Source organism: Neofelis nebulosa, chromosome 6, assembly GCF_028018385.1.
Source record: "Neofelis nebulosa isolate mNeoNeb1 chromosome 6, mNeoNeb1.pri, whole genome shotgun sequence".
In the NCBI taxonomy this organism is placed as follows: Eukaryota; Metazoa; Chordata; class Mammalia; order Carnivora; family Felidae; genus Neofelis; species Neofelis nebulosa.
The window spans coordinates 145978920-146005088 of record NC_080787.1 but is presented as its reverse complement, the minus strand read 5'-3'; the positions used below and the strand labels follow the sequence as shown (position 1 = coordinate 146005088).

Here is a 26169-nt window from a genome sequence, read left to right as displayed (position 1 = left end):
ACGCTGAGCCTTGGGCCCCAGCTCAGACCCGCTGAATCAGAATCTGGCTTTTAACAAGAAGAGCAGGAGATTCACAGATGTTTTAGCGTTTGAGCACCTTACTGCCCCCGCAAACTCAACAAAACCAGAAGGCCCAAGAGGATCTGAGGGTAGAGAATGCTGGGGCCCACGGAAGGAGATGGTGAAGCCCCCTCCTCCAGAGACAAGTCGGGCCTGGGTGAGGGTCTGAAGCACCAAGGGAAAATGTTTATCCAGTGATCCTTACGACTTTCTGTGTTCGGGCAAAGGGAGAGAGGCAGATACAAAAAAAAAAAGGATGTGAATAAGCCTCACCGACCCTGTCTTAGGGCTGGAAAACGGGCCAAGCTCCAAAAGGCCAGGACTGGGATTCTAAGAACAGCCCAGTGTATAAAGTACATTGGGGCAATTTCTACAGCAGGATTTTCATCACGTTGGCTTCTGACTCACTTCCCACACGTCTCCTGGTCCATCTGAGAGGTACGGCATCATTGACAACCTAGGCCTGGCACCAGTCTATGTAAATCACTGTGCCCCTCTCCCCCAGACCTGCCAAGGTCAGGATCCCCAAGGCCCAGAAAGGGCCATAGATAATTTACATACTTATATAGTCATCCACACCTAGCTAGGTCCGTGAAAGAGCACCCAGATGACCCTAAACATACAGAAATCCAGGCACCTTTGTCTGGGCTTCAGGACATGTCTTATCACATGAATGCACATCACCTTGGCAGGCGGACTCAGTTTCCCCATTGTTGGAACTGGTCTGGCTTGGTGATTAACAGTATGGGATCTGGAGCCAGAATGCCTGGCTTGTTCAAGCCTCAGTCTCCTTATCTATAAAATGGGAATAACAGACAGACCCCCCCCCCCCACACACACACACACCTCATAAGTTACTATGAGGATTCTGAGTTACTGCCCACCAGCAGAGAACTTAAACAGCCTGGAATGTGAGCACCTTATAAGCATCGGTGGTAAATGTGTGTGTGCCAGAGGGTAACCAGGACCACTGAGAGGACCGCAGGAGCACTGACCACAGCCTGGCACTTAGGAAGCACAGGATGGATGTGGGCTCTTATGGTCTTGACTTACAGAGAGTTTCTTTCCTAAATCTACATTAGACCACTTTGAACACCTTCCCTGACCCTGGGGGGGGGGGGGGGAGGGGGGAGGGATGAGGGTGTTAGCGTTCTTCTCACTGCGCTGAGACTGGGCTCGCAGAGGTACCCCAGGATCCTGGGGACGATGTAAAGCAGAGAACAAGGACACAGGTTTCAATCAGAGCCCACCATCCATGTGACCCGGGGGGGAAGGGGGGGGCAGAAGACGACCCAGGGCCCTCACCAAAAGAAGGAGCTCCCCCACTCGTAGCTGTCATGGTCCTGCTTCTGTGCCCGGACGGTGAGGTCAAAGCTAGACCCATCATTGGGCCAGGAGAAGTAGAAGAACCCCGAGTTGAGGATTTTCCTCAAGGCTGTGAGGCGGTCCTCCTCCTTGGCCTCCTCCTGGAGAGGGTAAAAGTCGGTGGCAGTGATTTTGTAGATTTCAGCCTCTGGAATTCTGCCCACGGACGTGCAGCCTGTCACCAAAACCAGGAAGCTCAGGGAAGCACCACCTGGAAGGGAAACAGACAAGAAGGCTCAGGACCACAGTCAGCAGGCAGAGGAGCAGCTCACGGCCCACGTTTCCGCTGGAACCACATGACCGCATCAGGAATCTCCATCACCTGAGCCTGAAGCCCGGTGCCTGATGCTCGGAGGCTGGCCCCCGACCAGCAGCAGCACCACCACCTGGAAGCCTGCTGGAAATGTGAATTCTCAGGCCCTCCAGACAGCCGGGCGAGGGGACAGCCACCTGAGCTTTAACAAGCGCCCAGGCCATTCTGCTGCCTGCCAGCCTGAGGGTTACTGGCCAGGGGCCTTCCCAGCCCCACAGTCTCTCCCCAATTCTGCCCCCTCCCCAAATCCTCAGGCGCCACCTGGCTCAGGGTCTCCAGGTGTGGTCAGTCCTGCAAGCTCAGTCACTAGAGTCGCCTCTCAAAGCTGCCTGATGGAGGACCTACCTCTCTGCTTCAACCCCCCCACTGCCCCCACCTCCCCCAGGACTGAAATGGGAGCTCCTCGCAGGCCGACCACCCCCATTCCTCCCCACATACGGACACCTAGGGTCCAGCAGCTCCCTGGGGCTGTCCTCTGTGGTTCCTCAAATGCACCATATGCCCTCATACACACGGGCCTTTGCTCAGGCCGCTGCCTCTGCCTGGGATACCCCACCACCGCCTGCCCATCACGGCCTTCCCCACCCACCTTGCCCGCCTCCGCCCTCCAGAACAGCCATGAGCCTTCCCAGTGTTCACCAGGACCACCCTAGCTCAGCCCCTCTTTCCTAGAATTCCTCTCCACCCTTCTGGAGCCTTCCCTGCTCCCCAGAGACATTGTTACATGCCCCTTCTACATGCCAACAGCATCCCTGTTAGCCCTCATGTATGCAAAACTAACAACCTCCATCCCATCTGTGTCCCCAGGAGATTGGGGGTTTCTTAGGGACAGGACTCTGTTTCATTATGATATCTGGGCACTGCACATGGTAAGTCTTTGATGAATACTTCCTAAGTAAGCCGAGAGCAGCTCAAGCCTTTCCCAATCCCCGTGAAGTATTACCCAGGCCACTGCCAACCTGGCTGCCAGGAGAATGAGACACCCTCCTCCGGGGACCCCACCAAACCATCTGCGGCTGCTTTCTGTTCTGTACCCCTCAGTGCATAGCGGGCACACAGAGGTTCCGACAGATACCTGCTGTGTGGGTCAGGGGTGCGTGGCAACGCTCTACTCTGGGGACATCAGGGAGGGCGCCCCTGCTTTATTTCAGGAGAGGGCCACAGAGATAACTCAGGTGACCAACTGGCCTTCAGGGGCTGGCGTGGTTCTGGTCCAAAAGATATTCTTCCCAACCCCACTGATGCTTAAAGGACCTGTTTCCAGTAAGATCTCCTCCACATGGTCAGTGGTCATTATCTGCAGCCATGGTGGCCAGTGGTTTAGATCTCTGGACACTCTGATAAAAGCCCCTTAGGACCCACTGCTCACCACCTATTTCCCCCCACCCCCTCCTCACACTTGATAGGAAGAAGGGGGCTACTTGGGGCCAGGACACATCTGGGTGTTTTTTTGTTTTTATATTTTTGTTTAATGTGTATTTATTTTTAAGAGAGAGATAGAGCACAAGTGGGGGAGAGGTAGAGAGAGGGGAAGACACAGAATCCGAAGCAGGCTCCAGGCTCCGAGCTGTCAGCACAGAGCCCGACGCGGGGCTCGAACTCATGAACTGTGAGATCATGACCTGAACTAAAGTCAGATGCTTAACGGACTGAGCCACCCAGGTGCCCCTGGGTTGTTGTTGTTTTTTTTTTTTTTTTTTAATGTCTTCATTCAGGACACCTGGGTGTCACAGTCCATTGGGCATCTGACATCAGCTCAGGTCATGATCTCATGGCTCTTGAGTTTGAGCCCCGCACTGGGCTCTGCTCAGCACAGAGCCTGCTTTGGACCCTCCACCTCCCTCTCTCTCCGCCCCACCCTCCTAGCACTCTCTCTCTCAAAAATAAACAAACATCAAAAAATAAAATAAAATAGGGGCACCGGGGTGGCTCAGCCAGTTAAGCGTCCGACTTCGGCTCAGGTCACAATTTTGCAGTTCATGAGTTTGAGCCCCTTGTCCGGCTCTGTGCCGACAGCTCAGAGTCTGGAGCCTGCTTTGGATTCTGTGTCTCCCAACCTCTCTACCCCTCACCCACTCATGCTCTGTCTCTCTTTCTCTCAAAAATAAATAAACGTTAAAAAAAATTTAAATAAAATAAAAGACGTCTTCGTTCAGTAACTAGGTCACCACGCCTACTGGGAGGGAGGACCAACAGGGAGACGCTACTGGCTCATATCCCACCTCCCCAGGCAGATTATCAGGAAACTCCTTTAAAGCAACTTAAGAATTAGGCAGTTATGCTACGGACAGTGACAGGCATCAGGAGGCTGAGTTTCTTAAGCAGGACGAGTGTCATTTCTGGAAGACAGGTAAGGTTTATGTGGGGTCGATGTCCTCAAAGTATAGAGTCACAAATGCAAATATTCCCGCAGCCTGTGCTACAACCAGGCCCAGGCATCCCATCTGCCTCTTCCGATGTGCTCAGTGCAGAGAAAGCAGGATTTGAGGATAGTCAGAGGAGTGGCCGGAGGGCAGCCCCTGCGGTCTAGGCGATGAGCCCGAGACTGGACTCTGTAGGGAGTGGGTTCAAGGAGAGGCATGGAAAACTTTACGTCCTTCCACCCAAGTTGTGGAGTGGATTTCCAGCACTACTTCCTCAACAGCCTCTGCGTGGGCGGACCAAGTCCCTGGCAAGAGTCCCAGGTTGCTTTGAAGACAGTAGGCATTTCCTGCGCAGGGCAGTGGCCCGGAGGAGGCTTGGGATGGGCGGCTGCAGCAGGCATGAAAAGGCTCTTAAAATAAATGAGACTCTGAGCTCCTGAGTCCTGGGATTGAGGGGCTTGGGAGAAGGCACAGGTGAATAAAGACACCACCCCGGGAGCGGATTGGAACCAAGCACTTTAATGACAGCTGATTCTCAGGGTGGCTGCTTATGAACTCTGTTCTATGAGCTCCCTCTCAACAGCCCCCTGGGGGAGGCACCATTTTTAGTCCCGTTGTACAGGGACGGAGATGGAGACACAAAGAGGTTAAGAAGCCTGCCCAAGGTCACACAGTGGGGGAGCTGGGATTTGAATCCACTTTCGGGCTATACCACCTGGGCAAGTTACTCAGGTCAAGTCTGGTTCCAGAGACACTGCTCTTACCTTATATCCTTGCAGAAGGATCGCCAACGTGCCCAACAATGCCGCCATTTCACACATGAGGGACTATCCCCCCAGAGGGAGCTGAATCATCCATCTGCCCAAGTGCACGGCTAGTCTGTGTTGGACCCAAGATGGGTCCAACATGGGTTCATCCAGCCCAAAGGTCTGGCAGCTTCCGATCACGATGGCTTACTGTCTCACTAAGCGTCGCTAAGGTACCCTTTCTCATTTCCAAATTGACACTGAAAGTGTTCATCAGTAGTTTAAATGATTGTGAATAATGTATTTTTCTGGCACGTGCTAAATATTGACATGTAAGAATAAACCTTCTGTAGGCCTCTTTACCATTATCAAGTGGGACCTAGACTCTGGTTTGACAATCATCCTTATATATTATTTAAAGCAATGCATGAACAAGTTCTTCTTCAACAGATGGGATTTTCCTCTGAATTCCATTCCACTCCCACCCCCCTCAGAATTTCATCCTAATATCACATATTTTGTGCTTCTGTGTCTCATATTGATCATACTGTGCAGTAATTTGATCCTAATGCTGAAAGTGTTTAAAACACTTGGGCCTGAGTTATCATTACAATGATGTTTTAGTACAAAATCAGTCAAACAATGTAAACAAAACGCTCTGCTAAATACTGATTTAACATAAAAAATAAAGATTTGTTGGGAAGGTGGATGGGACCTCTGGTCCATACACCCATGGGTAAATATTATTTATTAACGGAATGAAACTAGATTCTCTACCAATGCTACTTCTGTTTTTCATTTTTATATGTGAACACTAAGAAACCTTGTTCACATTAACAGATCGATGAAATGTTGCCCAATTATTCTTCAAAGTCCTTCTGAGTCATCTGCCAAAAAAAAAAAAAATCGCAAAATCTATGTAGAAAATTACTATTAACGCTGTCAGCCGATACCCCGATTAGGTTCTCCTTCAATTTTGTAGAAAACAAACAACTGGCTGTCACCTGACTTGTAAACAAACTGTTCCCCAGTCACGGAGGTGACTTACTTCCTCCACAGTGCTGACAATATTGTGACCCCTCCCTTTGTTAGCCAACCGCAGGTATTTACTTCTCAGAGCAACACACTGTGTGAGATTCTAGAGGGAGAAGAAGGGAAGATAGAAGAAGGGTGGCTGTGGGTGGGGCAGAGAGACTGAGAAACCAGTCCCTCATCGCAGGGACGTTCTTAGGCAAACCAAGGAGGTGAGGACCTAGAAACCGTTTTCCTCAGCACTGACCAAGCCCGTCGGACAGTCTCTGTGACCCCAGAGGAGCCGCACTAGACCACAGCCTCTCCAGGAGGGGCACCTGGCCCTACTCAGCCTGGCACGTGGCTTCCTGTTTCTTCAGTGGTGGCCCCATCTTGTCTGGCACCCTTGGGTGTGTGCCACACACGATAGGTTTCAAGGAAAGGGTCCTGGTTCGAGCCTAGCGCTAGACTACCAGGGGTCACTATCCCCCGGCCTGTCAGTGTGGTGTTGTCTCTAGGGGATAAAAGGGGGGCTGGTGAGGCGGTGGGGGGGGAGGGCGCTCACCTGCCCCAGGTGTGAGATGTCCCCGTGGGTGCTCACTTTGAGCACAAGATCTAGGCTTTGTTTTAGTAAGGCAGGATCGGTGTTCTCCCAGGGAGGAAGCAGGGCAGGCCTGAGTGGGGGAGGGTCTCAAAAGTCCTTAGTGGAGGCTGAGTTCAGGGGCTTGAAACCAGTAAGAATCTTACAGCAGGGGAAAGACAAAACTCAAACTTGTTTTGACGTCAAAAGATGAGGCTCTCAAGTCTGCAAGAGTCCACTGGCCTGTGGGGCCTCTGGCCGGTCTCCTACCCTCTCTGGCCCTCAGATGCACCAGGTGGCCTCTATGTCCCTTCCAGCTCAAGGAACTCTGGTTCCAGGGCTGTGGCCAAAGGGAGAGCACACCTGGGTCAGGGGTTGCTGGCCACAGTCAGGGGAGGTCACAGGCCAACAGACACACGAGGCAGAAAGGGATCACACAGGGACACACACACCCCTCCAGAGGGCAGCAGGCTCACAGTCCAGACAACTCCTACAGCCTGAGCAAACAGGCTGGAGAAATGGAAGGCAATGACCCCAATATATATTGTTTAAGGGGAGGCAGGGTTTCCGTGTGGGAAGACGAAGAAAGTTCTAGAGACAAATGGTGGTGGCGGCTGCACAACATTGTGACGTCCTTCATGCCACTGGACTGTACATTTGAGATTAGTCCAAATGGGACATTTCATCTTCTGGATATTTTACCACACACACAAAAAACCGTGGAGACCTCAGTGTTGGTTTTAGACATTCTTTCCCTCAAGAGGGCCGCCTTCAAGACCCAATGCCAAGGCACCGCTGCCCCAAACCCCCTGGCCCCTGAAGTAACGGGGTCCGTGTCTTATCGAGCTGTGGCCATTGTCATCTGGCTGGGCAGGGCTGGCGCTGGAGTCACCATGAGTCACGCGCAGACACAATGCCGTTTGTGCAGGGACAATGCTGGGTGTGTTCTTGCCACTGGGCCTCTGGTTTCCCCTGTGCTGGCATTTCTCTGTTTGCTCAGCCTCGGAGCTCACTCCCCAGCCAGGTTCGTGCCAGTCTCAAGCCCGGGGTTCCCACAGACCACCTTACCTATCCTGCTCGTGCAGGACACTCTCCCACTTAAAGCTGCAGACAAAGTAGGAGCTCTGGGCTTTCCCACCCGTGGAGTGGGGCGCTTTGGCCAAAGGGTCCCCAAGGCCTCCCCCCCATGGCGACAAGCTCAGAATTCTAAATACCCTGTAACCACATGGCACAGTTTCAAGGATCTCTTTCACCTTCCCTTTCTAGAACACGAAAGTGGTGCAGATGTCGGTGTGCTGGCAGCTTCCACCAGCTCACGGGAGCCAGCCATGCACATCTTTCCCCAGCTCTGCACTGCAGCCTGAAATCAGCCAGGGGAGGGTTATCTACACCGTGGAGATTGGCAAACACTATACATCGGGGCTTTCCCCCCAGAGAGCTGGATGTCAAATATTTACCAGCACCCCACTGCAGATAGGTAATAAGTCATTCTAACTCTGATGAAGGCCATCATACCATTGCAAGACTTTCTGCAGAATACTGCAGGCCCTGAATGTCAAGACTAAAGACTACCAGGGGTGCCTGGGTGGCTCAGTCCGTTAAGCCTCCAGCTTCGGCTCAGGTCATGATCCCATAGTCTGTGGGTTCAAGCCCAGCACCGGGCTCTGAGCTGACAGCACAGAACCTGGAGCCTGCTTTGGATTCTGTGTCTCCCTCTCTCTCTGCCCCTCCCTGCTTGCGCTTTCTCTTGAAAATAAATAAACATTAAAAAAATTAAAAAAAAAAAAAAACCTAAACACTTTTAAATCTCCTGTTCCTGCAACTTTTCAGGTTGCATTGACTGCCCATAGAAATCAGCCCTACACTAGCCTGTGTGCAGACTAACCACCCACAGGGAGTCAGTGACCTCACCTTTACCCCACACCTAGTTCTCCCAGAGAGACCCCTCTGCAGGCCAGGCCTCCCACTCAGTACAGACTATGTTCATTCTCCCCTATAAATCTCTTTTGAATTACGTAATATAGAGATGAGGCAGTTTTCCTGATTTTGCAGGTGGGAAAACAGCCCTAGGGAGATTAATAAATCCAGAAGGTGAGTCTGTTGTGAAGCTGGAAAGAGAGTCTAGAAGGGCTGGCTTGTAGGCTGGGTACTACATAACTCCAGAGGACACAATTCATTACAGACCTCAACGTACTCAACCCTTGAGGCTATGAGCCAGGGAGGCTGTGAGAGCTGAGGTTAAAAGGGAGTTAAATCCCTGTAATCATTGGGATAAATTCTTCTGACTGCTATACCCTCACTTTCTATGCTTTGTATTACAGATGCATCAGGAAAGCCAACTCTCTGGCTGACTGTGGAGGCTCCACCCCCTTCCTGCTGGCATTTCAGGGAAGGAGAGACTTAAGCTCTCCATGAAAACCTAGGAACCTGGGATAAAGCTTTTATGTAATTTTTGTGCATGTTTCTTCATTTCTAACATAAAAAAGCTATTTTCACTTAGGCAGACTGAAATTGAACAACTTGCCCCAAGTCACAAGCCTGAGGGGAAGTGTCTTTCTTTGTCTAGAGACCCTCAGCCTAAAACAGTCAAAAGGGAGGCCCGTCCCCAACTGGGGCTGGCTGCCTTTGTGGCAACCAAAAATTGGGATTTCTCTCTGCACTGCCCAACACCCTCAAGAGGTGAGAGGAAGACATTAGAGTTCTGGGCTGGGGCCTTCCAGCAGGAAAAGAAAACCAAGTTAAAGCCAAGCACTCCTTCATGGAACCGAAGGAGATTTGAAAAACTCGATTATAAGGCCCCATCCTTCCATCCTTCAGATATCCTAGGGCCCTTTCAGGAACGTGTCGAAAACAGGCCAAATAATTCTGGCATCCTCACCACCTCAGACAGCTTTAGCAGCACGACCGCCAACCCCCCACCCCCCGGAGGGTGACTCTGGCAGGTGGGGCTGGGAGTATTCAGAGGACAGAAGAAATGGGCGCTGGGGACTTGACAGGTGTCCGTGCCAGGGGCTTGGCCCTGCTCTCGCCCGGCCCTCAGGGGCTGTGCACACTCACCCCTCAGGGGAAGGGCAGGGGGTGGCTGTGAGAAGGGAGGAGGGTCTTGCAGCTCTAGGAGCTGGTCACCTCTCTCCGAGTCCTGCCCTGGGATGGTTCCACGACATCCTGCTGTGACCCTTGGGCTGGATACCCTGCAGACACCCTGGCCCCTCTGACAAATACTTCTCTGGGAGCTGACCAGTTTCTGCCCAGCTTCAAGACAGAACAGCCCAGTGGCTGAAAACAGCCCCAGGTACCAGAAGGCACAAGCTTAAAACCCAGGTCACCACCTGAGGACTGCCCAACCTTAGGCGAGCGACAGCACTGTGCTAAATCCGGGGCTTGGTCAGGTGCAAAGTGGATCATTAATTTATTTAGAAGAAAAACACTGCCAATTATAACTGCAAGATGCCAACAACTGTAACACATCCTAAGACCCAAGATGCTACAATGTAAAAAAAAAAAAAAAAAATCTGTCACAGAACAGACAAAATAAAGCACTTAAGTTTTCTCGGCTTCTCTTTCTCTGTCTGTAAAGCAGGACATTAATGGCACCTGCCTCACAGGCTGTTGGGAGAACCAGGTTAATACATGAAAACACTTAAAACGGTGTCTACCACAGGGTAAGAAGGGAAGGTTAGCCGTCATTCCCACATCATCATCATCACCGAGGCTAGGACCACAGGCATTTTTTGTAACCTTGGAAAAATCACTGCGGGGACAAATCCTGGCAGGCAGCCCCATTTCATGGAAAAAGCAAGTGTCTGGAGGCAGTTAGATCTGCGTTTGAACCCTAACTACACTCCTTACCTTAAGCAATTACGTTAACACTCTGAGCCTGCTTCTGTTACTATAAACAGCGGAAAAGATGCAACATCAAATTGGCTTACTTTTAGGATTAAATAAGTTCATGTATCTCTAGCCCTTGGCACAAAACACACATTTAATAAACGCATTTGTCGTGGACGTGCTGAATGCTTTTCCTACACACTATTTGAAAAATGATCAGTGCAATCATCATAGTTCGGGAGAAACCATCCCATGAAAGAAAGACCCAGAAAAGTAACGGCTTAGAAACTCCTCAGCCTCTGAGCACAGCTGCTGGGGGAGGCATGGAGCCGTGACATGCTCGGCTCAGGGAGAGCCATGTGCCCGAGTGTGGTCATCTCACAGCCAATTCTCATTTTGAGAAGCAGCGCTGAGAATCGGGGATGTCACCTGTGCTCTCGTCTTGGTCCCACATGTCCCTGGAGACGCTGGGTGGGACCAACATAAGTCAGGGGGCCGAGAGAGGAGAAAGGAAATGGTGGCCGCAGACCCAGAAGAGCACCAGGGCTCCCATGAGGTCCAGGAGCACAGAGGTGACAATGCAGGGGCCCCACGGAAAGGCTGTCCAGCTGACAGCTCAGCCCCAAGGGTCTCACGCTGAGATGCCCACTTGTCCCTGTGAGTTCTCTGCCTTTTCCAAATCAGACGACATGGCCCATTTTTCACATGTACTTTCCTTTCCTCTCCCTCACGCCCCACCCTCGGCGTCCCATGGCAGGTGCTCTGGGCTCCTCTGCCTGGTCAACACGCCCAGTCCTGGCTCGTCTTCAAGATACCCCGTGAGTCCAGGGGGCTTCTGACCTCCCGCATCCACCCCTTCCCGAGTACAGATCCCTTGTAAATGACAAACAGTCCCCTGGGCAGACCCCACAGACCTGACTTTGGAAAAACTCGGGTCCTGGAGGGCAAACAATGAAGGTGAGCTTCCTTTGCACACAATTCTTCTCCTCCAGCGGCACAGACAGGTGAGCGTCAGGCTACATCCACCTTGACCTCCTCCCCAGCGTGGAGGAACAGGCACAGCGAACTAAAGAAACGTTTTAAAAGATCCTAACAGCTAAAATGAAATGCCTAAACCCGGCAGTCTTTCCAAACGAGCACGAGAGAAGCTCTGCCCGGCTCCCTAGAAGTGTAGCATCAGACGTTCTGACAGCTGCTGTTCTGTCTGATCGGGGACTTACCAGATTTTAACCTGAGCTCCCCCAGGCAGCCGTAAGCGTCGGTGATCTTTCCATACTGGCCTTTAATGACCTCCTTCTCTTCCGGAGCTAGAGGAGAAACACATCACAGACAGCATCAGCCTGGGTCTCCTGTTGAAGTTCCTTCACTGCAGCCTTCTCCAATCTGGCTCCCCACCCACTCGAAAAAGAAAACGCAGAGACAATAGCTCGGCCTCAAGTAACGTGTGTGGAGGTTTTATGATCGGCGAATCACCAAGCTGCAGAGATTTAGACCTTCCCACAAAAAGCTTGGTCTCTGGAAGCGCCCACAGCTCCCTGGGGCCTGGGGAGGGTGAGGAGAGTCCCCGGCTGGCCAGAGGTGCTGGGGCGCAAGCCAGGAGCAGGTGCCTCAGGCCCAGCCCTGCCCACAGGCTCTGAAACAGGAATGAGTCATTGTTACCTGATGAGGGGGACCTTCCTTCCTAAATATTGGCCACTGGAGGCTCGTCCTGTGAGCGCCCTCCTCCCTGCAGGGACCTGCTAACACAGGGGAGGCTGAGCAGAAAACCCACGTGCCCCCAGGCACCCCAGGCCTGGGCCCAGGGGATCCCAAGGAGAGCCGCATGAGCAGAGCCCCCGGTCTTCAGCAGTGGCCACCGGTGCTCAGGACAAGACACAGCCCAGGGTGAAAGCAAGACAAGACAGCAGACTGACAGACAGAAGGACCATTGGGAGCAGGGAGCCCATGACCTACAAGGGTCCCACAGACCCACTGGCATTTACAGTGGCAGACCCTTGGACCCCTTTTCTGAAAAATGTTTCCACATGCAAAGAATGGGGAAAAAAACCTCGATGAATCCTCAAATAAGGGCCTGGCAAACACCATTAGGGAGATTTACTAAGAGAGCAGTCACTCAGCCTCTGAATTACTGTGATAGACAGACTCTTAATCTGGGGTGACGGAGGAAAACCCAGCAGATGCTGTAGCTTTGCAGGATAGCGCTGGGGGGATCTGTGTAACCTCTACAACTGAGTGCAAAATATTTGGATGCATATATATATATATATATATATATATATATATATACACACACACACACACACATACATATATATATTCTTTAAAGTTTATTTATTTATTTTGAGAGAGAGCAAGCAAGCAAGCATGGGGCAGGGGCAGGGGCAGAGAGAGAGGGAGAGAGAGAGAATCCCAAGCAGGCTCCACACTGTCAGTGAGGAGCCCAAGGCAGGGCTCAAACTCACGAACTGTGAGATCATGACCTGAGCAGAAATCAAGAGTTAGACACTCAACCAACTGAGCCACCCAGGTGCTCCCTCGGTATATATTTTTATGGGGCTGCAGACACAGTTTTCGTCAGAATCTCAAAGGACTTAGTGACTCTGAAAAGGTTAAGAACCAGTGTAATCAATTACATTTCCCCCCAACATTCACATGGACTTTTCTGATTGATTAGGCTTTTGGTGGGGGGAGGGGAGAGTAACCTAAAGCTAATTATGAGAAGGAATGGGGGCCATGGTCCCACCTCCTCCATCCGCTGGGTTCAGAGAAGGGGCGGCCGGGAGGCGGGTGATTCACTACTCTCCTGCTGCTGCTGCGGTGACAAATGACCAGACCCAGTGGCTCAAAATAACACACATTCATGAGTTGACACCTGTGCAGGTCAGAAGTCTCTGAAATGGGTTTTACTGGGTTAAAATCAGTGTCGGCAGGACTGCATTCCCCTAGAAGCTCTGGGGAAAACCTGTTTCCTGGCATTTTCCAGCATCTAGAGGCCGTGTGCCTTCCTGGGCTCCTGCCCACCTTCTTCAAAGCCAGTGACTACATCGCTCGGGGCTCTGCTCCCACTGTTACTTCTTGTTCTCTCTCCCTCTCCTGCTACCCTCCTCCTTCTTTTAAGGGCCCTTGTGAGTTACCCAGGTAACCCAGGACAAGTTCCTTAACTTACTCAAGTTGGCAAAGTCCCTTTTGCCATGCAAGGTAACAGGCACAGGAACTAAGGACTAGGATGCTGACATCTTAGGGGCCCACAGATGGCCACAGCCCATTTCCTGGAGGCCACAGGCCTCCTGCTCCCACACGGATGATGGGTGAGAGGGACAAGGTGTTCTCTCCACTCCCTGCATCTGTTCCTGGCTGACGTGAACAACATCCTCTGCCCAGAGGTGACAACAAGCCCACTGGATTTTTTTTTTTTTAAGTTAGTTTATTTATTTATTAAAACATTTTTTAATGTTTATTTATTTTTAAGGGGGAGAGAGACAGAACACGAGCAGGGGAGGGGCAGAGAGAGAGGGAGACACAGAATCTGAAGCAGGCTCCAGGCTCTGAGTTGTCAGCACAGAGCCTGACATGGGGTTCGAACTCATGGACCATGAGATCATGACCTGAGCCAAAGTCAGACGCTTAACAGACTGAGCCACCCAGGCGCCCAACAAGCCCACTGTTAAGGGCCAAGTACTGTGTCATGTGCCTACAGAGGCCTCCTTGAAATGGGCCTGCTCCCTGCTCTGGGACAAGTAAACCCCGTGAAAACCCAGGCTCACAGGAAGACACGAATGTCCCTCCTGCGGGCCACAGGCATGGCCAAACTCCGCATACGGGTGCTGCGGGCAGAATCAGGAGAGGTAAACCAGGCAGCTCGTGGCTCTCATCTCAGTACACACGCTGGTAAAGCAGGAGAGTAATTCGGACACAAATATATATATTTCAACCCTCAGAGCTTTACAAAGCCTTCGAACAGAATCCTTAAGCCTGACTATCATCGCGTTCTCATTTTGCTGACCAGCAACGAGGAGGACTTTGTGCGTGGCGTGCATTACCTCTGCAAACAATCCTGACCAAAGAAAACAAAACATCAGGGATCTGCTCCCCGAAGCGATGTGGTCGAATTCACACTTCAGAGGTGGGGACGCGCCCACAAGGCCAGGCTGAGGGAATAAAACTGACCGCTTGCCCTGCTGGACCACAGGTGACAAGCACGTGTGTCACAGCCCCCGTCACCAGGAAAAGTAAACTAATCCAAATTAAAAAAGACTCTTCATCCTCATATTTACTTATTACTTATTTTTTAATGTTTTATTTATTTTTGAGAGAGAGAAAGAGACAGAGCGCAAGCAGGGGAGAGGCAGAGAGAGAGAGAGAGAGGGAGACACAGAATCCGAAGCAGGCTCCAGGCTCCGAGCTGTCAGCACAGAACCCAACATGGGGCTCAAACCTACAAACTACGAGATCATGACCTGAGCTGAGGTCAGACGCTTAACAGACTGAGCCACCCAGGCGCCCCTGAGCCAGTCCTTTTAAAGTCCAGACCCCCTGCAGGCTGTCTCTCCTGGAAGCGTATTTTCTCATTTCTTCTTCTCCAACGCTCCTTCTGACCCTCACCGTGTACGAGGGGATATGTTCCGCTCCCACAGTGCAGACCCCTGCCCTGCCTTCAATGCCCCCCCGCCAGCACTCCTAGAGGCCTGGCCTCTCAGGCAGCCTGTTCCCAAATCACCCGACACCCCTCCTTGTCCCAAACAACTATACTTCCTCAGGTTAGGAGGAAGAAGAACTCCGTTATCCATTTTGCTCTTCAAAAGGGAGCTCACAGCTCCAATGTCTACAAGCACGAGGCAGGTAGTGAGTGAATGAAGCTGTGGGAGGGACCACAGGTGACCAGGGGACACGCGGCCCCTCTAACAGGGGGCAGATGGTCAGTTCCAGGCCAGCCCTGCGCCGGCGAGCTTCCAGTTTTTTGAGAGAAATAGGACACTCCTGATTTTTCAATGCTGGCAACCAATCCACATTTATTTTAGGCATCGTGTGGGCCGCACACACCTCTGCAGACTGTATTTGGCCTGCCCATTTGCAACTCCTGTTCTCCCTTTCTTAATGTCTCGAAAATAGTCTATTCCTGTCTTTCACACTTTGGTTGCACTTCCCGTAGGTTTTTCCACGTTAGAATGCAATTTGCTTCCCCTCCCACTGGCCACGGATTTCCAGGCCTTAAAGAAAGTCCTCTCATTGACTCTCCCACCCTCTTCCTCATCCACCCCTTGCCCCTGGGCCTCAGCAGTGCACCCAGCGTACCGAGAGCCTGCCACAGCTGGCACTGGCTGAGACACACATCCAGCAGCGAACCAAACGGGCAAAATCCATCTACAGCAGGGCTGGCCAAGGCAGGCATCTGGCGGTGTTGCAGAAAAGGAACGTGTGTCATGAACGGGTGTGAGATGACAACGGAGGCCAACCCGGGAGGGGGTGGGAGCCAGGTTGCCACGGCACACGTCCGCAAAGGCGGGGCGGGTGAGGCCACCTCGGCACCAGGTACCGCGCAAGCTTCCTGCCAAGGAGAACGGGCCGGCTCGGTAAGCGCAACACAGACAGTGACATGGGCTAAGGAGAAAAAGTGAGCAGGGAAGAGGGTATAAAACGTGTGTGTGTGCATGATTTCATATGGCGTAGTCTGAGAAGGCCTCGTTGCAAGCGTGACTTTCAAATGCAGGCTCGAAGGGAATGAGAGGGATGGCTGAGTGAAGGTGGGGGGTGGGCACTACAGGCCCAGGAGATGGTGTGTAAAGGTCCTGGGGCAGAAGCAAATTCCTGACATATCCGAGGACCAGCGAGGGGCTCAGTGTCTGACAGAGGAAATGGAGTTGGGGATCCATTGTAAAAGAGCTCTGTAGGTCAAAAAAAGACTTGGGGTTTCACTGTAGGGGGAGGATTGCTCTGGCTGCTCTGCTGAGAACGGATCCTAGAGGGGCAAGGGGAAAAGCAAGGAGACCCCTTAGGAAGCATTACAATGATCCAGATAAGAGATGATGCTAGCTTGGACCAGGGTGGTAGCAGTGGAGGTGTTGAGAAACAGCCCAATTCTGGACACACACGCACATACACACACACACACACACACACACACACACACACACACATCTACACGCAAGCACGTGCTTTTTCACTATGGCCACTTCCAAAGAAAACAGAGCACCGTAACAACCCTGTGTACCCACACTACCATGATCCTACCACCTCCCCTGCCATCAGCTCTTGGCCAACCCTGTTTCACTCCCACCCCCCCCCCCAACTCTCCTGTACCTTAGATCAGTGGGTCCTATAGTGGACCCGAGACACTAGGCGTCAACCAGCATTAGAAATACAAATTATTGGGCCCACTGCAGCCCCAATGAGTCAGAAACTCTGGCCTCGAGACTCAGTAATCTGTTTTAATGAGTCCTTCAGGTAAAAATCGTTGCCCTAGATTATTCTGAGCAAATCCCAAACTTCCTGTCACTTCAGCTATAAATACCTCAGTAAGAATCTCTGAAAGATAAGGGTTCCTTTTATTTTTTTTTAATTTTTTAAATTTTTTTAATTTTTTTTTTCAACGTTTTTTATTTATTTTTGGGACAGAGAGAGACAGAGCATGAACAGGGGAGGGGCAGAGAGAGAGGGAGACACAGAATCGGAAGCAGGCTCCAGGCTCCGAGCCATCAGCCCAGAGCCTGACGCGGGGCTCGAACCCACGGACTGTGAGATCGTGACCTGGTTGAAGTCGGACGCTTAACCGACTGCGCCACCCAGGCGCCCCATTACTTATTTTTTAATGTTTTATTTATTTTTGAGAGAGAGAAGGAGACAGAGCGCAAGCAGGGGAGAGGCAGAGAGAGAGGGAGACACAGAATCGGAAACAGGCTCCAGGCTCCGAGCCATCAGCCCAGAGCCTGACGCGGGGCTCGAACTCACGGACCGCAAGATCGTGACCTGGCTGAAGTCGGACGCTCAACCGACGGCGCCACCCAGGCGCCCCTAAGGGTTCCTTTTAAAAACACAACCACAATACCATCTTCACATCTAAAAACTTTACCCATAATTCCTTAACATCATCAGATATCTGCATATATTTTGAAGGTTGAACCAAAAGGATTTGTGGACAGACTGGACGTGGGATATGAAAGAGAGGGTCCAACGATGATGCCAACGTTTTCTCCTGGACAGTGGGAAGGCAGGAGCAACCGTCACCGGGATGACGGAGACTGACAGGACAAGCCTGGATGGAACATCGGGAGCTCAGGTCAGATGGGTCAGCCTGCTGTGCCCCCCCGGCGCCCCAGCACAGACATGGAGGGCACAGCTGCACCGGCCTGGAATCCAGCCGAAGATACAAACGGGAGCCCCAGCAAAGAGAAGGTCTTTAAAATCCAGAGACTGGGGAGGCTGGTTCCAGAGGGTGTGGGATCCTGCAGAGTGAGGATTTAAACCCCAAGGTGATGGCAAAACGTCTGAAGTTCATTGCCAGGACTGTGATGGTACAGGAAGTAAATGTGGAAGGTGCATACAGGACCCTAAACAGAATTCTCACCACAGATGGGCTCATTGAGGACATTAAGCGACGGCGGTACTATGAAAAGCCTTGTCGCCGACGACAGAGGGAAAGCTATGAAACCTGCCGGCGGATCTACAACGTGGAAATGGCTCGCAAGATCAACTTCTTGATGCGAAAGAATCGGGCAGACCCATGGCAGGGCTGCTGAGGCCTGTGGATTGTAGGCCCAGTATGAAAATCCCTATCCAGCTGTCTCCTTCCTATCTCAAACCTCATTTTTTCTCCCCTTTTTTATAATAATAAACTCAATCACATATATGCAAAAAATAAATAAATAAATAAATAAATAAATAAATAAATAAATAAAATCCAGAGACTGGAGGGGATCACCCGGGAAGTGAGCGCGTCTGAAACAGTGTGTTCAAAAGTCAAGTAGAATCAAGAGAAATGTCCAAAAAGATGTTAAGGAAACAGGAAGTGCGTGGTGTCCTGGAGGTCAGAGAAGAAAGAGCTTGAAGGACACAGGAGTGGTCAGCAAGTTCAGATGCTGCTCTATGTCCCACAACATGACAACAGAGCGTCCTTCCAGTTAGGCACTGATGAGCCAGAAAAGAGCAGTGTACAGGGAGCTGAGGGGCAAGAACCTAAATGGAGAGGGAGAGGGAAATGGAGGTTGTGTGTAGAGACAATTCTTTGAGGAACTGTGTGTATGTGTGTGTGTGTGTGTGTGTGCATGCACGTGCCTATGGGTCTATATGTCTATGTGTGTGTATGCATGTTTATGTGCATGCACGTATGTGCATGTATGGGTATGTGTCTATATGTGTTTCGTGCATGCATGTGTGTGCATGTGTGTATACACGCATTTACGTGCATGTAGGTACGCGTGTGTGAGCATATGTGTGTGCCTGCATGCATGCACTGCTGGAAATGCTCTGGGACAGTAAAAACTGATGTAGTAGGAGAGGGGGAGCTGTGAGGTGGCAATGGCATCTGTCCGCAGGGTAGTGGGTCTCCAGAAACTTGCAGCTACACATGGGCAGCTTCTGGTGAGGGGAAGAGGATGTCACTGGTGGTATCACCAACTAAGCAGGATGAAGCGGGAGGGGGGCAAGGGCACACAGGGCGGGGGGTGGGGGGATGCGCAAGGCAGAGCTAGCGGCTGTGACTCGTGAGGCCAAAGGGGGCTGGCGCGGGACTGTGGCGGGGTGGCAGGTCTGGGACCGCAATCCCAGCAAGGGTCAAAAATCGCTGAGCTGGAGAACTAAGGGCTGAGTTGAAAAGATGGGGGCAGTAGGTGCAGAGTGCACGTTCTGACATAGATGGTGGGGGCACCAGAGCATGTCGGTGGGAGAGAGTGGCCGAGCCAGGGTGGAGGACACACTGGTGGTGGGGGGAGGTCAGGGAGCCCAAGGCCAAGGTCTTCAGAAGGATCCCCGTGGTGACTAGAGGTACCAAACATGAGGGCAAGACTCAGCCTCAGAGAGACCGACAGAGAACAGGGTAAAATCCCCAGGAAGCAGGCAATTCCAACGCAGGGCAATGGGCAATGGGGTTCCTTGATGTGTGTGGCAAAGGGTTAACACAGCCTCCAAGAAAACTGACCTTAGATTACCATTCTAGTCCTGTTTCCCTGGTAACCTGATAAAAGTTATCTGTGTTACTAGACAGCATGGCTTAGGACTGAAAATAGTCCTGACTGGTAGAAGGCATCCGGGCTGAAAGGAACCACAGGTGACCCATCATAACTGTAATGGGGCCATGTGGACACTCATGGAATGAATGAGCCTGTTCTTGGAAGCTCTGCCACCCGACACTGGACTCTGTGGGGAGTTAGACTTCTCTGCAAACAGCCCTGGCACGCACATCTAGTGAGTGAAGTATGCCTAGGGTCTCCAGATGGCCATGTGAACGTACAGGGTCACTAGGAGGAATACTCCAGAGAAGGAGCGTGTCCCCCTGCCCTGCCAGCAAGGTGTGGTTCTTGTCCTAAATCCCCAGCGGGGTCCTGACAGACTTGATGTTTGGACGAGGCTTGGAAGTCCTCCAGTAGGCACTGTACATTGAGATTGCAAGCTAAGTGCTTTTAGGGAGGAGGGAAGCAGAGTGTCTGGAGGTGGCAGAGAGGGGACTAGGGGGCACACATCGCACCCCCGGGGCCAATGGGCCAAGGGAGTAGAAGAGAAACAGCCACCACCTAGGCCTACCGGGGAAGGGGTGGCTTGCCCCAAAGCAAGACAGACTTGGCCTGATGTCCCGAGGCTGGGGCTGGTGTCACCAGGAGCAGGAGTGACTGCTTCTTAAGACCCGGGCCACACAGACCATATTCCTGGTCTGCAGATAGCCAGTCCAGATCAATAATCAAACCAGCCACGCGTGTTTTCTTTCTTTCATAATAAATTCCACGATAACACACCATAAGGAAACTCCAGTGAAGCCCAGCCCACATGTCACAAAAATAAGTAGGTCAATTTAACAATGCTGACAGCCCAAGACCGAGGTACCATTTGTGGCTGCATTCTTGTGCATGATTTTAAACCATCTTCTTGTATTTCAGGGTCCCAAGAGGATAGCAGCATCCAGATCAAGGTCAGTGTCTCCTCCATGAGCTCAGTTCAGACTGGCTTGTGACTGTTCCTTCCAGAGTTATCAGTTTAGAGCTAAAGCAGCTCTTCAGAAAGACAATGGATTTTCTCAGGCGGGCGGATGGAGGCGCAGGAGGGTTGCTAAGCAAAGTGCAAATCAAAACATCAGTCTGGGGGCGCCTGGGTGGCGCAGTCGGTTAAGCGTCCGACTTCAGCCAGGTCACGATCTCGCGGTCCGTGAGTTCGAGCCCCGCGTCAGGCTCTGGGCTGATGGCTCGGAGCCTGGAGCCTGTTTCCGATTCTGTGTCTCCCTCTCTCTCAGACCCTCCCCCGTTCATGCTCTGTCTCTCTCTGTCCCAAAAATAAAAAAAAAAAAAAAAAAAAAACATCAGTCTGTACTGGAAGCTTGAGAGCCAAGATGAAAGCCAACCCGGGAGACACACGTCAGCCCCAATAAGAAACTTTCCTGTACTGGCCACTGCTTCTCTTTCTCACCAAAAAAGTCCAGGCCACACAAAAGAGCCAGGGTGGGGAGGGGGAGGGGGGAGGGCACTGAAAAACACATGAGCAAATGCACTGCCCCCCATCGAGGCTGTGTTCGCCTGTATAAACCAACCAGAGAAAATAAAAGGGAAATTTATCATCGCCTGCAGCCACAGCTGGGAAAACATCTGTGGGACAGGGGTGGGCCCCTCCACACTCCCCTCCCTGCACTGAGGTCAGCTGTGGCTGTGACCAGGCCAGAGGAGGAGGCCAGCATAACAATACCTGTTTCTCTAGAAACATGTGCGTGTTTGCTGGATCCATAGGGGCTGATCCCGTAGCCCAGATCCTTGGGGGCAGTGTTCACCGCCTGACCACAGATCTCATTCCTGGGCCTTCATTCCCCACCCACGCCCCGCCGCCCCCGGCTCTCCTCCTGGAGCAACTCCTCATGTGTCACCACTCCCTCATATAACAAGCCCTTCACTTTGCTTCCTATGACTAACAAATGAGGTCCACCGGCCCCCTGGCACTGGAGGTTCTATTTACAGCTATCTTTTCAGTTTCCTCTCTGACTAGCCAAACTAGTTCCTCGGGACATCTCTCTCTTCTTCCTTCCCCAGTTATCCCTTCATCTGAAAGACCCTCCCAGCCCTGCTAAGACCCCACCTCAGAGCCTCCTCCCTTGCAGAGAAGCGCTATTTCCATGCATGCCCCTTCTTATGCTGTAGGACATGCAGGGACAAAGGTGTGACTTTCCCCTTCCTTCCATCACTCAGCAAGGACTCCAGATGCCCACTCTGTGCCAGATGTTGCTCTGAGCACCGGGGAGAATGGCAGCAGCAGCGAGGCAGGGACTCGAAGGAGCACTGCTTCACAAAAGGGGCGTGATCACCTGGGTGGTGCCGCTGGTTGGAGGGCAGACCCATAAGGTGGAAGTCATGGGGATCTTAAGGAGGCTCAGAGGCGTGGCAGGTACCAAAGCCGGGCTTAAGTGTGTCACAGGAGGATGTGGGGTGAGTGGAGATAGCAAGGGAGGACGACCTCTTCATGTGCGGTAATGGTAATGGACCCGGGGTGGGGGTGGGGGGTTGGGGCCAAGAGAAGGCTTATTAACCTGGGATATGACCTGGGATATGACTGTCGGTTTAATGATGGAAATCACCTGGCTAGGAAGGGAAGGGGGAAATAGTGGAAACAAAGTGTTTAAAGGGGGGAGGGGACGAGGCGGAAAGATAGAGAACAGGGGCAGGGGTCAGCGCTGTAACAGAGGGAAGGTGGCGGGCGCCAGCAAACACGTTAAGTGGTGGGGCTTGCGAAAGTTCTCCTCTTAATTCCTTTTATTTTCTCAGTGATATAGGAAGCAAAACACTAGCTGAGAGGGCCAAGGTGTCGAAGGCTCGAGAAGATGTGAAATAGCCATCATGCGGCACGGAAGAGCAACCTGGGTAGGAAAATCCGGTAAGATGACTGACCAGCGCCGAAGACCCCGTGTGAAACTGCGACAAGCCGGCGCCGTCGTAGTTTCCTCCAGCCACGCTCAGCAACAAGGGCGCATGCGTGGGGTGGAAGGGGCGTGGCCTCACCCCAGGCTTGCGGGGCGGGGCTGCTCTGCACGAACCCGAGGAGTGTGTGCAAGAGAGCGGAGAGTGTGTGCAGGAGTGGTCACGGCCACGAGGCGCACCGTAAGCAAGAGAAGGGCGGGGGAGGGGAGGGGAGGGTGGTGGGAAGGTTGCGGGGCCGGGACACTAGGGCTGGCGGCTGCAGAACTGTCTGGCGTGCGAGGCGGACAGCGGGTCTTAGAGAAGGATGCCTGAAGCTGAAGCTGAACTTGCAGGTGGCATGGTACCTGGTGCCGGGAAGGTCTAGCGGTGTGAAGTGAGGGGAAGGGAGGGCTCGGTCGTGAGGAGGTGAGGCCAGAGAGAGGCCAGAAGCAGGGGCATCATGCTAAGAGGCGTGAGCTCACCGGGGATGGGGACAGGAGTTGCAGTGGGAGAACCCAGGAAGCCAGGATCCCAGCTCCTCTGTGAATGACAGCGTGGCCCGGAGGAAGGAAGACCTCAATAAGGAGGCGTGTGCGTCCACAAAAGCCGTCTTTCTAGGGGAGGAGGAGGAACCCTGGCCTGAGAGTGGCAGTGAGCGACAAGGGTGCCTGCCCGCCGCCAGCAAGGCTCCGTCTGGGGGAGTGCGTGCAGGTGGAGGCAGTGTTCCAAGAGGCTGGCAGGTGAGGATCTGTTGAGCACAGGTCACAGTTCCAGGAAGATGAAAGCTTCATCCGTCTACAAAAGGCCAATTCCTATTCTATGTTTTAATCCAGAATCCAGAAAACAGACTATAATTCATTTCTCAGGCTTCTCTGATTTTTAAAAAATTGTTGTTGTTGTTGTTGTTGTTGTTGTTGTTGTTGTTGTTGTTTAGGAGAAAACTAGCATTAGAGACGTGACTGGAACACCAGTCCGCTTACCCGGATTAGATGCGCCGCAAAGACACAGAGCTGCAGCCTCGCGGGGGCAAACACTGTGCACAGAGACCCAGGAAACATGAAGCAAGTTCAACTCTGAGCAGACGCATTAACTGTGCTGTGTTATCCGCATCCCCACACACAGTATTTGGGGGCATCTACTGCGACTACTTTGGCCTCTCCTTCCATACGCGTCTGTTAATTAAACATGCCTGCTCCTTCACAGAGGCCCCTCACAACATCGGGGGAAGACGGTCACGCTATTTTTACAAAAAGGCAGAAGACACCTTCTCAAATGACCCTCTTAACCACATTTCATTGATTTGGGAACCGCCTCCTCTAATTTACCAGCCGGCCAAAGGCTTTCTTTTTTTTTTTTTTAATTTTTTTTTTTAACGTTTTATTTATTTTTGAGACAGGGAGAGACAGAGCATGAACAGGGGAGGGTCAGAGAGAGGGAGACACAGAATCTGAAACAGGCTCCAGTCTCTGAGCTGTCAGCACAGAGCCCGATGCGGGGCTCGAACTCACGGACCGCGAGATCATGACCTGAGCCGAAGTCAGCCGCTTAACCAACTGAGCCACCCAGGCGCCCCCCAAAGGCTTTCTATACCTGGAATTCGCTCCGCCCAGCCTTGGTGACAGAAAAGTCTGTGGCTGAGTCAGAACCCGACCTTTCAATCTCAACCACTTCACAGCACAGCATTCCCCAACGGCACTCCAGCAGACCCCGGCGTGCCCTGAGATGTTATGTGTGCTCCGTGAACAGAAGGTCACACGTGCTTGGGAATCCCTGGGCTAGCTGAGCAGCTGGATTTACCACCCGGCCTGGCAATCTTTTCCATGCTAACCTGAGTGCACATCTCCAGGGAGTGGGAGCCATGTCTGGACCCCCTGTCATTTACCTGTGAAATCCTTCTGTTCAGCAGCCTCTCTCTGGGGAAGTTCGCCTTTACAGAATGAACACTTTGCCTGCCCCACACTCCTTTCTGGGGGCTTACTTTGTTCTCCTCAACTCCCCTTTTTGAATGAACGCCACACCTACCGCCTGCCCCAACCCCTGGCAATGGTGGCCCCCTTTCTACCTTCTGCCACTCCCGGTGATACCACAACTGCTGTTCACGCCTCAAGCGCCTGAGCCCGGCCCTGATGTTCCTCGTGCTGAGCTTTGCCTGAACCTGAGCAGGGGTGTCACCTGGAGGACAAGTCAAATCTGGGCTTGTCTGGAAGCCTGTGGGGGATGACCTGGGAGCCAGTGCATGAGAGAAACAAATGTCTCCTGGGAGAGGGGTAAAGGCCTAAGGGGAGAGACAGGTGTGAGGGCACAGCTGCAGGGCCAGGAGGGAGGGGTGACACCGGGTGGAATGCAGTGTCTGTCACAGGGGCCTCCATGGAAGAATGGAGAACAGAACCAGCACTCCCTCGTCGGGCACTGCTGACAGCCCAAGACGGAGTGGCCAGTGCTGGCTCCATGCCTTGGGCCATGTGACTTCTTCCTTTTGAGGATGACTTAGATATCCTTTGCCATCTTTTCTGGTAAACTGTTCTTTGTGATCTACGGGAGCTCTTTTATATCCAATGATTATCAGTCTTTGACCCTTTTATATATTGCAAATAGTTATACACAGTTTCCTTCCAGGCTGCTGCTTGTTTTTAAACTACCTTTATGGTATCTTTTTATATCCTGGATTTTTAAATATTTATGTAGTCGGTCTATCAGTCTGACACAGGGTGAAGGCTGAGCAGGGGTCCTTGGGTGCCCCCAACGCTCTGTTTCTAGATCTCACCCTGGTGATATGGGTGAGTTCACTTGGTGAAAATTCATGGAGCTGTACACTTAGGACTTGCTCATTTATATATATTTCTTAAATCTGTCAGGTTTTTTTTTCTTTTATGACTTCTGAGTGTTATGCTTTGTTTAGAAAGCCTTTCACACTATGAAACTGTGCATGCTCCTCCTATAAGTTCTTTTAATACTTTAAAAGTTGAGCTCTTTATATATATATATAAAAAAGTTTTTTTAATTTTTAATGTTTATTTATTTTTGAGAGACAAAGCATGAGCAGGGAGGGGCAGAGAGAGAGGGGGAGACACAGAATCCCAAGCAGGCTCCAGGCTCCGAGCTGTCAACCCAGAGCCCGACGCGGGGCTCGAACTCACAAACCATGAGATCATAACCTGAGCCAAAGTCGGATGCTCAACTGACTGAGCCACCCAGGCGCCCCTCTTTATATTTAACCTTAATGACCTCTGTAATTTCTTTTAAAGTCTGATATACTATAGGGCTCTAACTTAATTAACATCCACATAGGCTTAACAAAACCTAGGAACCCCATAAAGGTAAACCATCAACTACGTTACTAGATAACATTGCTTTTGGTAAAAATGACCTTAATCGGCCAATTGCTCCCGGACAGGGAAGAGCCATACATGAATTATACCTGCCGATGAGGACACCAGGCTCAGGGCTTGGGGGAAGCCTGGAATCTATACCTGTCGGGGTTTTATAAAGGATATGGCTCCTACAGGGTGCAAGGCTTAATGATGGGAGGAGCTAGTGACCCGATGGATGGCTGTGCGAACCAGTCACCTGCAGGAGCTCCCGGAGAGACCACTCACTGCCCAGGAGAGGGAGAGCCAGCGCTGTCCTGCGGGCAAGCCGAGGTTTCTGCCCTCCTCCTTTCAGACTAGAAAATCCAAGGGGAACCCGATCTGAATATCTGGCCGAATAAACAAAGAGCCCCACAGGGCACAGCACTGGTTGACGACACCAACCAACACCATTCGTTGAATATCCACCTTTTCCCTGGCTGATTAAATCATCACCTAAGTTATAATAAACTAATCTA

The 26169-nt window shown here is 51.8% G+C and overlaps 2 protein-coding genes and 1 long non-coding RNA gene across 7 annotated transcripts in view; 2 read left to right on the top strand and 1 right to left on the bottom strand.

The window, feature by feature from the left end:
• Positions 1–26169, bottom strand: part of SYNJ2 (synaptojanin 2) — a 106185-nt gene that overhangs the window by 67098 nt on the left and 12918 nt on the right. For all 4 annotated transcript variants that reach the window (XM_058735772.1, XM_058735770.1, XM_058735769.1 and 1 more), the window contains exons 2-3: positions 11487–11573; positions 1366–1636 (exon numbers count right to left, since the gene is read on the bottom strand). In XM_058735772.1, coding sequence (XP_058591755.1) covers positions 1366–1636; positions 11487–11573 — 358 coding nt within the window. The remainder of the gene's footprint in view (positions 1–1365; positions 1637–11486; positions 11574–26169) is intronic.
• On the top strand, positions 17671–18119 carry LOC131515107 (small ribosomal subunit protein bS21m-like). The gene has a single exon (XM_058735781.1). It carries the CDS (start codon positions 17736–17738, stop codon positions 17997–17999), a length of 264 nt encoding a protein of 87 aa, XP_058591764.1. The 5' UTR covers positions 17671–17735; the 3' UTR covers positions 18000–18119.
• Positions 20347–23681, top strand: LOC131515110 (uncharacterized). 2 transcript variants are annotated; one of them, XR_009263443.1, is made up of 3 exons: positions 20347–20380; positions 21639–21834; positions 22212–22493. It is a non-coding gene; the product is annotated as an uncharacterized LOC131515110 (long non-coding RNA). The 2 variants fall into 2 exon arrangements; XR_009263442.1 differs by lacking the exon at positions 20347–20380 and adding an exon at positions 23278–23681 and having other exon boundaries at positions 21014–21834; positions 22212–22320.

Coding starts and splice junctions, on each gene's coding strand:
- LOC131515107 (XM_058735781.1), top strand. CDS start 17,736: ATGGCAAAACGTCTGAAGTTCATTGCCAGGACTGTGATGGTACAGGAA.